This window comes from Cervus canadensis, chromosome 32 (genome assembly GCF_019320065.1).
Source record: "Cervus canadensis isolate Bull #8, Minnesota chromosome 32, ASM1932006v1, whole genome shotgun sequence".
Lineage (NCBI taxonomy): Eukaryota > Metazoa > Chordata > Mammalia > Artiodactyla > Cervidae > Cervus > Cervus canadensis.
The window spans coordinates 7,538,550-7,552,187 of NC_057417.1; the positions used below are offsets into that span (position 1 = coordinate 7,538,550).

The window sequence follows — 13,638 nt, forward strand, 5'->3', positions numbered from 1 at the left end:
AACAGTGATGACCCAACATGTACAAATTAACTGACGTGAACTTCCAGCAGTTCTATCAAAATAAGTCACGTGCTTTTCAACCTTTGTTTTTGTATAAGACTCACATTATGCTACAGCTACAACCCCTGACAGTCTTAAAAAAGTTCCAATGAACCCCAGCTACAGGGAGGACTTGAATGGAAGAAGAGGGAAAATCACCTTGCCCTTTTGCCACCTTTTGCAGAATCCAGCTCATCAAAGTTTCCTGATGTTACAGAATGAGAAAGCCATGGATGTGTTCAAGGTGGATGAGACAGCCATGTAAACACGTGTCTTTCAGGAACAAAATTAAGAAGAAAACAACCAATACCACTGACAACAAAAATACATTCCCATATGAGTACAATCTCATAAACAACACATGCATGTGTGTAGCAAAGGAGAATTAATATTTGACATTTTGGCTCTACCAAAATAACTTGGGTCTCTCTATCAAAGGTCCAAAGAAGCATCTTCACTTTTCCTTTGGGAACAGAAAGAAAAACTCTTCAGAGTTCCTGTTGCTCCTATTGGACGATCTGTATTTCACCACCTCTGCCCCAAGCCACAGATAAAATGGTCTGGCCATCTCTGCCCCCATAGGCAGCCACATAAAATAACGCATACTCATAAGAAATTCAGGTATCAAATCGATCTGGCCCTCCAAACAGATTTTAAGCATTTTATCAATCGCCTTTCCCCCCCCATTTAAATAGGATAAGTTGCCTCTTGGGGTCAAATACTGAAATCCAGGGGACATGAGGATTCAACAGACCCCACCCTAAGGAGTGTAAGCGTCAAAGAATTGCTGCTTTCAAATTGTGGTGTTGGAGAAGACTCTTGAAAGTCCCTTGGACAGAAAGGAGATCAGACCAGTCTATCCAAAAGGAAATCAACCCTGAATATTCATTGGAAGGACTGATGCTGAAGCTGAAGCTCCAATACTTTGGCCACCTGATGCAAAGAGCTGATTCATTGGAAAAGATCATGATGCTGGGAAAGACTGAGGGCAGGAGGAGAAGGGAGCAATAGAGGATGAGATGGTTGGATGGCATCATCAACTTAATGGACATGAGTTTGACCAAACTCTGGGAGATAGTGAAAGACAGGGAAGCCTGGTGTGCTGCAGTCCACAGGGTCACAAAGAGTCAGACATGACAGCGGCTGAACAACAAGGAGTGTTGTTCTATATAGAGAGGGGAGAACTCCAGATGGTTGGGTTGCTTAGGGTGTGGGTGCCCTGGGTTTTTTCCAGCCTGTGAGCAAGACTTCATTGAAACCATGAGTCACAACCTTTGTTGACTGCACAGTTCTGATTTTTCATTTTCATTCTGTGAGGAGAGTGATCTGGCTAGGAGATAATTCACATTTGATGGATATGGGTGTCTCCTTTTTCACGCTTGATTCAAAATTCAGAGTTCAAATTGAACCTTATGAAGCATACAACATATTATTAATATGGCCATCAAAGCCACAGGGATATCTCTCTCAATTTGAAATTTGATCAATAGCAATTCATTAAGAATTTACGGAGCAGCCATCCTAAATTAGACAAGGTAGGCGAAAACACTCTCTCGACTCGGGCAAACTTTCATTATCTGCAGCTTCTCCTCGACGTATTGTATGCAGACCACTTGCTTACAAGGCAGGGTTTGTTAAGTCACAGGGCAAAATCGATATCTACCTCTTAGGTGGTAACTTCGCAGTGTTTGACTTATGAAGTCAAAATAGAGCCTAAGACACCCTGGAACATGCATTCAGGCTCACGGGGAGGATGGAGGCTCTGGATGACCAGCCCAGCCACAAAGGATGCTCATTAACATTTTAAGCCAACATTCCTCCCCACCCCAAGCTGATTTCCCCTTCAGTCGCACGCTCCATTCTCTCTGTAGGTTCTGCAAAGGTTAAGTGACTCTTTTCCCAGAGTCACCCCCACCCCCAACTCCAGCAATAGGACTCCCCACCTTCTATCATTAGGCATTAGTGAATTCACCATCTCTCACAAGGAGAAATAGAGATATTTGAGGCTAGGGGTTAGAAGGGAAAGAGCAGGGTTTTCTAGGAAGATTGCGAGCTAGCGCTTTAACATATGAGCATGCATATCTCAGGCTCTCCCAGGGGAAGACTGTAACCCATTAAAAATATTGAGACTGAAACTATCAATGAAATCAGGGAGGGCTGGGCGCCTGTTTCTAGTTCTCCCTGCTCCCCTGATGTCTTTCTCTCCAAAGACCCTAAGCAGAGGGTGAAGTGCTACAAACATGCCTTTGTTCACCATTCTATGGATAGCACGTGATTGGTGACAGATGAGTGTCTATATGTTGGGCTCTGCTTAATGTATGCTTTTGAAGGTCAAGGCACACTCAATGACATGGCGATGAGTTGTCATTTCCTCCCTTCTTGGCTAAAAGCAACACATTGGTAAGATCTCCTAGTCATTGTTTCCGTCATAGTTTAGGCTTAAAAGCAAAATAAATAAGTAAATAAAAGAATTCTGTTGTTAGTTAAGGCAACTCACCTATCTTGACATTTAATCAAGTAATTTCATACTAATGAAAGTCCAAACACAACTGTTCTGAACCACATCAAAGCAAAAAGACAGGCGTTATTTTGATGGACATACCATGCAACTGGGCAATTTCCACCTGCCAATTGACTGATTTTAAAAACAGAAGACTCTGTCTCTCTCATGCCCTCCTACTTGTAATATGTGTTAAAAGAAAGGAAATAGATCTTTAACTAATGGAATGAAGATCTTCTTCTTATAAGACAGAGATTATTATATTCCCCAATGCCTCCAGCTTTATAGATTCAGTCTTTTAGGACCTATAATATATAACAGTCATTTCATAAAGATCCCAAATAATCCCATAGAAACCCATGTGAACCCAGACATAATACGTCCCAAAACATAGAAGTCCCATGTCTGTGTGCCTAAAATCTCCCCTATTCAGTATTTTAATGTTAAGAGCACTGATTATACTGTAATATTTTATTGTGGCTTCATTCAATATAGTCTTACTTTTCTGGATCATGTATTATTAAAACCGGAAATAAAACATCCAAGTTAGCAAAACGCCTACTGTCTTTTTAGACAGCAGAGCCTAAAAGCTCCAGCTATACTCCAAAGATATGACTTTTTTTTTTTTAAACTCAACTTGCTAGCGTGACCGACTGCAGCATGTGAAGGGAATAAAAGAAAACAAAGGATACTGAGAGTCGGATGGATGCACCAAGAAGTAGCAATGTTTGTTACCTGCAGAGGTGTTACAAGAAATTTCATCTGCTGCAACGAAGACGAACTGATTTCTGGAAGAGAAGATAAAATTCACAATACTGCTCGCTCAGGGGGAAATGCGCTCTCTGCCAATTGGTTCGATGTAGTCAGATGAGGTAAGGGAAGGGTGCTGAGTTTGAATGGATGTTGCAAGGAAATGTGTTGCTATCGTGGGCTTGGAGAGTTTAGGAAGATCATGAAACAGGCATGCGAGGGAACCCTTCCACAAAATCATGGTGATGTCAGAACATGGACCATGTATAGCTGTTGCATGAGATATTAATACTATGTGTTACTAACATGTTATCATGCCAGGGTGGGTTTCTAAGGCTTAGGGTTTTTCAAACTGAGCTTCTATGGATTTCTTACACTCAAAGGAGACTATGCTTAAAAAAAAATAGACTATTAGAAAAAGAGTATACTGCAACTAGCTAGGAAAATCATACAATTCCAGACTTTATTACTATTATAATATAATATTAAAATTTTTTTAAAGGAAAGAAAAAGCAATGCCATCATTTCTGAAGAGAACGTTAAATGGTATCATGTTATGGATAATAATTTTCTCACCAAATGAGGCTTGCTACATAAAGAAGGTAAGAGAACTCATCAATTGAAATAAACCCTGTCTTGCCAAATTATTTTTAATGATGCAGTATTAAAAAAGAAAATAAAAAGGGAAAATGCTATTTCACTTTGATTTAATAAATCCAGAAAGATGATAAAAGTCTCTTAAGATGTTTCCAACTGTGGCATTTCCACAAGGCAATGTATTTTAATCCAGAGGTACTGTCTGTTTCTCCAGAAATAAGAACATCTGTGTCAGGCAGATTACAAAAATGTTCCAATGAGATCAGCAAGGCTCTTAAATGCCTCAGAGGTAGGAGTACTGAGGCTTCTAATTCTCATTTGTTAGCGTCTTCTGTGCATGGGAATCATTGAGAACCAAGATAAATGCATTTTAGTTTGATTGGTCTAGTGATTGAGCATCCCTTAAAACATCTTAAGAAAGTTTTTCTGTTGCAAAAGGTAACTCCCTGGAATATACATAGAGCTACCACTTGGAAATTCACTAGAATCTAACATTCAGCTGAAGAGTCTCATCATTGCCATGCCAATGAAATCTTAACAAAACTCATACATGGTCTGAGGACAGCATATATTTCTCACCCACCATAATAAAAGTCATAACTAAGTTCATTTATTACCTCTCTTAAAACAAAGTCAGTGTCGTTGACTATCTTTCAGCTCTGACACAAACTTTTCGGGCCCCATCATTACCTGGCATCAAATTTTCAAGGTTTGAGGAGCAGTAAACTTAATATCCCTGAAAATGAAGATGCTTGAGTTGAATATCTGTTTTGACTTGCTCACCTTGGACTGACTCTAGAGGCATAAGACATGGATAGCTCAAATTACAAATATATTATTGGGTGGACAAAACAAGCACTTTGGAAGGACCTTTGTTTCTAGCACATCCATAAGAAGAAGCTACAGTAACCAAGAAGGGTCATCTGGTTTATCCAAAGAGACAAGCTCTTTGGAACAGCTATTCACTTATCTACGAGGCAGGGCCTCATTCATGAGGTGGCTCCATTGCATCCCTACTCACTCATCCTAAAGACAGTACTACCTTGAATCTCTCCTCTGAATTTTCCCTAAGGGACTGTCAAGCATGCTAAACTCCAGGAAAACCACGAGAGGCAAACAACAGAAATTTAAAAAAAAAAAAATGATCTAATGAAGAGAGACCCTTTGTAAAAAATACAGCCTACAAGCATGATTATAAAGAAATTTGACCCTTTTTTTTTAATTGTACCAGATTTTTAGGAAATATGATGATTGTCCTTCATAGCCCTCTTTTTTTGACATGATATATTTTCTCTTTAAAAAAACTGCTATCCTTTTTCCATATTCTTTTTTTTCTTATTCTTTTATTTTTAAAAAAAAAAAAAAACAACTAATGTTTGGCTTTTTCAGTGCCATTGATTCCTGAGTAAATTTCCAAACACAGGCAACTACTCCTGTTGATGACTCACTGTCTTCAAAAGAGTTGCCTCAGATGACCTCGGACTATCAAATCAAGCCAAAGTTTAGAGTTTAGAGTTATCATCAACAGTGTTATTTTAAGGAATATGCCATGGACTCTGCAGCAATGCCAAAAAAAAAGATATATAAACATATATCTAAAAAGCAGTAGCCATTCAGATGTATTAATTCTGTACTGACTTTTATTTTTTTAATCTATACAAGCAATCCCCCTACATCCCAGGAAGTCTATCCTAATGTCTCAGAAAAGTGTGTTTTTACAGAGCTCATTAATTCCCTGGAGTCAGCCTGTGTGATCACTTCCCCCTCTAAACTACACTTTTTTTCATCAATTGATTATGAGCACAGTTAATAGAAAATGCCTGGCAAATAAGAGCCTGGCAAGGGGTACCCCACGTATCAGGTCAACAGAGGAATTTTAGGAGAAGAAGGGGCAGGTTTCATCGTGGTGTCTATGTCCCCTCTGCTGCTGTTGTTTAGTCGCTAACTTGTGTCCAACTCTTTTGCAACCCCATGGACTGTAGCCCGCCAGGACTTCCCAGGCAAGAATACTGGAGCGGGTTGCCATTTCCTTCTCCAGGGGATCTTCTTGACCCAGGGATTGGGTCCCCAGCATTGACAGGGGGGTTCTTTACCACAGAGCCACCTGGGACACCCTGCCTCCTCTGTTAGGACATTTTAATGTGGTTCTGTTTCTCCCTACTTTAACTTGAAGATAAACTATTTATCTTAGATTGCCCATAAATGATACGACCCTCTCGGTAAAAGCATTTACTCCAAATGACCAGAGAGAGGTGTGATCGAAGAGATTAACAAAGCAGAGCAGTCCACTGTGCTCCAAATGACAGGAAAACTCAGTGATCAGAGCAACCCAGGTATGCTCTGGACATCCGGGTCAACTCTTAAGAGGGGAAAGGAGGCTGGCCTGGGGCCTGTCTCCTTTTGCTAATCCTAATCTGCTCTTGACTCTTGACACAGACCTGAGGATGTAAACGTCAAACACAGTTGGACCTGATTTTTCAGCCAACTGGGTTGTTCAGTGATTGTCAATGATTAAGCCTGGCAGAATCTTTCTCAACCTTGGCCGGACAGAGTAAACCCCTAGTGAGCTCCTAGAAAGCCTAGTGACCAATTAAATGGGTAGCTCTGGGAGTGGGTCTCGAGCATCAGTAGTTTCTAAAGATCTCCAGGTGAGTGTATTACACAGCCAAGAGAGAAGCACTTGTCTAGTTGACTGATCTCACCTTGGGGGCTCCTAGATTTATGCTGATGTTAAGTAGCAACACTAAGTCTAAGTCTGAGACATGACTGACTCTTTGTGACCACATGGACTGCAGCACTCCGGGCTCCTTCAGACCACGGGATTCTCCAGGTAAGAACACTGGCGTGGGTTGCCATTTCCTTCTCCAGGGGATCCTCTTGACCCAGGGATTGAACCCATGTCTCCTGTTTGGTAGGCAGATTCTTTACCACTGATCCACCAGGGAAGCTCTCCTAGATTCACTTGTGCTAAGTTGCTTCAGTCCTGACCTACTCTTTTCGACCTTATGGACTGAAACCCACCAGGCTCCTCTGTCCAGGGGATTTTCCAGGCAAGGATACTAGAGTGGGTTGCCATGCCCTCCTCCAGGGGATCTTCCTGACCCAGAGATTTGACCCCTTTCCTGCATTGGCAGATGGGTTCTTTGCCACTAGCACTGCCCCGGGATAGCTGAACTCTGCTTGGGTGGGTCCTGACTTCATCGGTCTGGGACTGAGTCTGGAAAGAGGCATGGTTGCTCAGTCATGGCTGCAAAGCACTGGGGATGCTACAAATGCAGAGCAGAAAGGGGGCTGGAACACCGAATCAGTCATCGATTTTGCTTCTCTTGCAACTTCCATTTTGCCACCTGCTGTGCTGGTCTCTGAGACAACCTAGTTGCATGGTTTCTGAGGCCGGATCATAGAAAATCACACATGACCCAGGACTGGTTACTTTTACTTTCTGAAAGCCTTCTCAGATAATGAACTTTAAACCTCATTTCTGCAGGAGAAGCTGATGAAAAGCGGCCATAATATCATGCTCTCTGTTTTTGCTTCCTTCTCTGTTCCTCTTCTTCCCAATGGGTTCACTCAAGCTCATTTTGGTTGGGTCTTTCCATTTTTTCCCTAATAAGTCTGCATCTAATTCTCTTTTCCATTTTTCTTTTACCTATAATTCGTCCCCATTTTTGACCCCTCCCTCTACTCCAGAATGTCTCAAACTTCCCCAAAGACAATTACCTAGAATGCTTGTTAAAAAATATGGATGTCTGGGTTTCAACCCTGACCACCTGCGTGAGAATTGCCAGGAGGGAGGTCTGATTATCTGGACAATACCTCCAGGGAGGGAACTGTGGTCCTGGGTAATTTTTTACCATGGAGAAATTTGGGAAAACTTGCTGAACCATCTCTTGTAAATTCATTTTCATTTTCGCTTCAAAGCCCACCTTTCCCAGAAGACTGTTGGATACAGTGAGGCTTTGTGGAAGAAGAGAAGATGGCTAATTTAAGAAAAATGAGGAAATAGTCGATTACAGAGCACAAGACAGAAGGCTGTGTTCATCTTGATCCTTTGGAATGTGGATACCAAAAGGCCACTAACTAACACTGATGGAGCGTGTATCCATGACAGGTCATTGCTGAGTGCTGTGTGTATGGATTCATCCATCTATTTTCCCTGACAATCTCTCTTATCCTCCCCATCTCCACAGATGAGGTAACAGAGACAGAGAAAGGTCATGTAATGTGAATGAGATGTTAAGGGATGGAGGTAAACTCTGGAGATAGCTGCATTGGGTCAAGACTCTTGAGCCTTTTTTTTTTTTTTTTTTTTTTTAATACAAAAATTAGAATCAAGATATCTTGATATTTTATTCTGTTATTTATAACTAAAGTATAGCTGATTTACAATATTATATTAGTTTAGGGTGTACAACATAGTGATTCAGTATTTTTATAGATTGGACTCCATGTACTGTTATTATAAAATAATGGCTAAGTATCCCATACTTTATACTATATCCTTGTTCTTATTTCTTTTTATACATAGTAGTTTGTATCTATTAATCCCATATCCCTATTTTACCCCTCCTCTCTTCCTTTCCCCACTATTCTCTAGATCTGTGAGTCTGTTTATTTATATACATTCATCTGTTCTGTTTTTTTAGATTCCAAGACCCCAGGTCTCATTCACTGTCTAAGATTCTTCTCAGGGATGCTCCCACAAAGGGTATGGAGTCAATAATGGGTGTGACTTGTCTATTTTTTTCATAGTCTTTCTCTCTTTTAATCTATTACCAAACTTCATGATGTTTTACGATGATTTCCATAGTTCAGGGGTCCCAAACCTCTGGGATCTAAGGCCTAATGATCTGAGGTGGAACTGATGTCATTACAATAGAAATAAAGTGCACAATAAATGTAATGCACTTGAATCATGTCCAAACCATCCCCCAACAATACCCCGATCCATGGAGAAACCGTTTTCCACAAAACTGTCTCTGGTGCCAAAAAGGTTGGGCACCGCTGCACAGACCGGCCACCTAGACTCTGGATCTGACTCTGCTGGTGGGAACACATAAATGAGTCCTGGAACTTGCTATATTATCCTTAATATTTTGCTTTTCATCTTAGGCTAAATCTCATCTCTTGGCAATTGTCTTTTCTTCGACAAACCACCCACGACTGAATTCTAAGAGTCAAATGAAAATAATAGCCAGCCAGGGTTGCTGGGGGGGAATGTGAGGGGTTAGGTATGAATAAGATACAAAGAAATCTTCCTGCCCGGTCGGGGTGGAGGGAACGGCCAGACGGGAGATCAAATAATACTAGTTTTAAATTTTACTGTTAAAGGTGCTGGTCATTTACCCTTCTTTGGCCTTTTAATGTTTGTCTCTATTGTTACACAAAACTCATACTTAATGCCACTCACAAGGAGTTTCCTCTTGTATCCAATGCAATGAATATTCACTCTAACACACAGAGACACACAGGTATGTGATTAAAATCCTTCAAGGCTATCTTCTAAAGATCCCTTCAGCCTGAGAAGGGAGTCTTCGGGTCTGACAGATGTCAGCCCCAAGATGGCAATGGACAAAGTTAATTTAATTCAATCTGCAAGTTCCAGGGTATCTGTTAGTTATAAAGTAGAGGTTCTCCTGATAGTACTCTGAGATTCTTTTAAAAAATACAAAATACCAATGACCAGGGTGGCTCAGATGGTAAAGAATCTGCCTGCAATGCAGGAGGCTTGGGTTTGATCCCTGGGTTGGGAAAGTCCCCTGGAGAAGGGAATGGCAAACCACTCGACTATTCTTGCCTGGAGAATTCCATGGACAGAGGAGCCTGGTGGGCTACAGTCCATGGCGTTGCTAAGAGTCGGACACGACATGACTGAGTGACTAACACTTTTTCTTTCAATGATCAGACCATCTTTTAAAATATAACATACCCATGACCAGAACCAATCATTTAAGTCAGAATTCTGGAGAGTGGTACCCAGGTAGGTCCAAAAAGCCACACAGGTGTTTCTAATGTGTCTGCCAGCACTGAGAACTAATTTCTCACATATGTTCTCTGAACATAGGTACCCTGCCTTTACAGGAAATAAGAATTGCATCTTCTTTTGTTTTTTAAATTAAATTGTGCTACTGTTGATTTCCATCATTTATAATTCTTGATATTTTAATTATTGGCATTTGTAATTAATACATTGTTTAATATATTTAATAGTTATTAATTTTTAAATAACTATACTTACTGGATGATTCTTTTTTGACACATAAAATTCAGGTAGAAAGGAACACTAATCAGGTTGTTGGTCATATTTAAAAAGTTGCTGGAATCTTGGAGAATCCAGCCATGATTGCTTCCGGCATAAATATAATATGCAGACAAAAGATGCTCCTACTACAGTTCTACTTGGTATCTTTGCTAAATAGTTTACTGATGTGACTCATTCTCTCCTCAGATTCTCAATGAGGGTTTGCGATGGACCAGGCAGCCAGCTAAGCTTAAGGAATTTGATGCCATGCTCATGGTCTTTAAACCACTGAGAAATGTCTATTACTGGGCTTGGCTATCTCGAAGCTCATAATCTAATTTATATTTTAGTTTTATCACCTTGAAAGGAAGACTGATTTGCTTGTTATCAGTATTTTACCTCTCTCCCCCCACTGACTCAGTTCTAAAGTTCCAGAACTGTACAAATTCCATTCAGATTCATATTTTTCCCTGCCCTGTTGTTTTATATATATATAAAATCATATGTACATCATGTAGAATCAAGATGAAGTACAAAAAGCAAGCAAATAAGTAGATTGACTATAGACTCCTCTGAAATGGCCTATCCTGATATTTTTAAAAAGAGGAATGCATTCACACCCATTCAAAACTATTTCATGGAGCAACAGTTCCTACACTAACATTGCATACATTAAAAAGTTTAATGTGAAAGGAGTTAAGTCCCGCGAATCTGTCCCCTGTTTGAATCTTCCTCACCAAACCTCTTGAGTTATAGACACTCAAACGCAAGGGCACCTCCATTTCCTGGAGACCTTGAGGACAGCCCTCTTCTGTAATATTAGTTTCTCCAAAATTTAATACTCTCCCTTGTTCCCACTGCACTGCTTTTCTCAGCTAAAGTGAAAGAGAACTAGCAGAGTCTGGAAGCTGGGCCTGGTCACACACAAGCTGCGTTCCAATAGAAAAATCATTTCATCTTTCTGGGCCTCAGTTTTCTCATCTGGAAAATGGGAACAAACAGCACACTTGCACTTGCACTTGCACGTGCGCACACACACACACACACAGCCCTCTCTTAGGTTTTTTTTTTTTTTTTTGGTATATATATGTGCAGATCAATGAGAACATGAATGGGAAAGCAATTTGTTTGGGGTGTGTATTATTGTTCGGTCATGTCTGACTCATTGCAACCCCGAGGACTGTAGCCCACCAGACTCTTCTGTCCAATGGGTTTCCCAGGAATACTGGAATGGGTAGCCTTTCCCTTCTCCAGGGGATCTTCCCAACCCAGGGATCAAACCTGGGTTTCCTGCATTGCAGGCAAATTCTTAACTGTCTGAGCCACTAGGGAAGCCCATTTGGGGGAAGACATTTCTTTTTTCAGCTGCATGGACTCATGAACACTGTAAGCGTCTCTCCCTCCACAAAGACATTGGCTGTTTGTGTTGTTAAGTCCTGGGCTTCTGTGGTTTTAGGGCAAGTGGGGATAGTTAAGAATCTTTTGAGGTTGTAGGTCATTTTACAGGCGTCTGCAACCTTCAGGAAGGTAAAATTCCACCTCAGCTTTCATTGGGCAGGCAAACAAGAGCACAGTGGGGTACCAATCACAGGTTGGAAATGGGTCTGGCAGATTCTCTGAACAGCATGTATTACTCTCTAAAGTAGGGGTCCCCAACCTCCAGGATCTAATGCCTGATGATCTGAGGTGGAGCTGATGTAATAATAAGAGAAATAAAGCGCACAATAAATGCAATGCGCTTGAATCATCCCCAAACCATCCACTCCCACCCCCGGATGTGGAAAAACGGTCTACCATGAGATCAGTTCCTGACACTGAATAGGTTGGGGACCGCTGTGCTGGGAGAAGCCACCTAGTATTGAGGAGGGGGTCTCCGAGCTCCTGGAGGCTCAGGAGAAGCACAGGGGGTCCAGGCTGAACCTCTGGATGGTGGAGAGGCCACACTGAGATGGTCTGGGTCCACCTAGGAGTTGTGGGCAAAACAAAGGGAGCTGATGGTGGAAAGTTCCAGAAACATTCTAATCCCTGGGAATTCCGAAAACCCACTACCACCACAGCATTGGACACCTCATCAAGTATGATGGGAAAAGGACAACATAGGCAGGTTTGGTTTTTTTTTTTTTTGACTCTTTGAAGCCATGTTGGTTTGGGGGCAGGGTCTACATTGGGAGAACCGATTGTTTTTTCCTACGAACTTGATGCTCCCCTGGGAGCCTGACAGCTCCCCCCTTGGACATGAAAAAAGAAGAAATAATCCAGGAGAAAGAGGAACAGAAGTAGAGGCTGTTTGATCACAAGGTTCCCAGTTGCTTCTTCCTTCAAAACATTTTTGCCCAATCTATTTTTTCCCCCAATTTTGAGATATGATTGACAAATTAAAATTGTTTATAACCAGGCTGTACAAAGTGCTTTTTTTTTTAAAAGATGTGCAAAGTGATGACTTAATACCCATGTACATCGTGAAACGAGTATGACAATCAAGCTAATTAACATATCCATCACTACACAGAGTCACCTCTCTTTGCCTGGGGTGAGGACATTTAAGCTCTACTCTCTGGGCCAATTTCAGGTCAATGTGTTTTCATGTTTCTAGGATGAAAGTCAAGATTGAAAAGCCAACAAAAAAATCTTCTAGAGGCAAAACTTTCTGACTCAGAGAACCTGCTGCCACAGGAAAGGATTCGTTTTTGAGTCAAGAAAACAAATTATGCTCCTAGTTTAGTGATGCTGTTGATAATAATAAGGATGGTGATGTTGATGATAATATCCTGAGTGTTACTGAGCATCAGTGCTATGCAAGGAGCTTTCTCTTCATGACCACAATTAATTATCACAACCACTCAAGGAGGCAGGCATCACTCACTACCCGCCCCCCCACCCCTTTAATGATAAGACAGTGGAGGGTCAATTAGCTTGCCACTACTATCTCGTGTAGTAAGGAACTTACGAACTGAGATTCAGGCTCTAAATATCTCATTCTCTGATGGTAATCTGTAGGTGAATCAGCAAAGATTGGCCAATACAGGCACCAGTCAAAGAGTAGGCACAAGGAGTGTGAGACACCCCGCTTTACCTCCTGACCAGGGCAATGACAAGTTGAGGAAGCCACAGGTTCCCAGCATGTTAGTGTTACAGTGGGTCCTGAAAGACTGCCTCGGCTAAAAACGATCTGTCCTTTCAGATGGATTTAATTAGTTGGTTTTGTCCATATATATTCAATGCTTTCTTCTTCTGATTTGGACCATTTTTGAAGTCTTTATTGAATTTGTTACAATACTGCCTCTGTTTTACGTTTTAGTTTTTTTTTTGGCCACAGGCATGTGGGATCCCAGCTCCCTGCACACTCCCAGCATTAGAAGGTGAAATCTTAACCACTGGACCACCAGGGAAGTCCCTCAATAATTTCAAATAACCGTGTGTGTGTGTGTGTGTGCACTTAGTTGCTCAGATGTGTCGGACTCTGCGAACCTATGGACTGTAGCCCGCGAGGCTCCTCTGTCCATGTGATTTT

The 13,638-nt window shown here is 41.3% G+C and overlaps 1 protein-coding gene across 20 annotated transcripts in view; it reads right to left on the minus strand.

The window, feature by feature from the left end:
- The window catches only part of RBFOX1 (RNA binding fox-1 homolog 1), a 2,068,635-nt gene that overhangs the window by 16,784 nt on the left and 2,038,213 nt on the right, over positions 1-13,638 (minus strand). For 14 of the 20 annotated variants that reach the window (XM_043455526.1, XM_043455531.1, XM_043455529.1 and 11 more), the window contains one exon: positions 3,275-3,327. The exons of the other annotated variants lie outside the window; for them this stretch is intronic. In XM_043455526.1, coding sequence (XP_043311461.1) covers positions 3,275-3,327 — 53 coding nt within the window. The remainder of the gene's footprint in view (positions 1-3,274; positions 3,328-13,638) is intronic. 20 annotated transcript variants of the gene reach the window in all.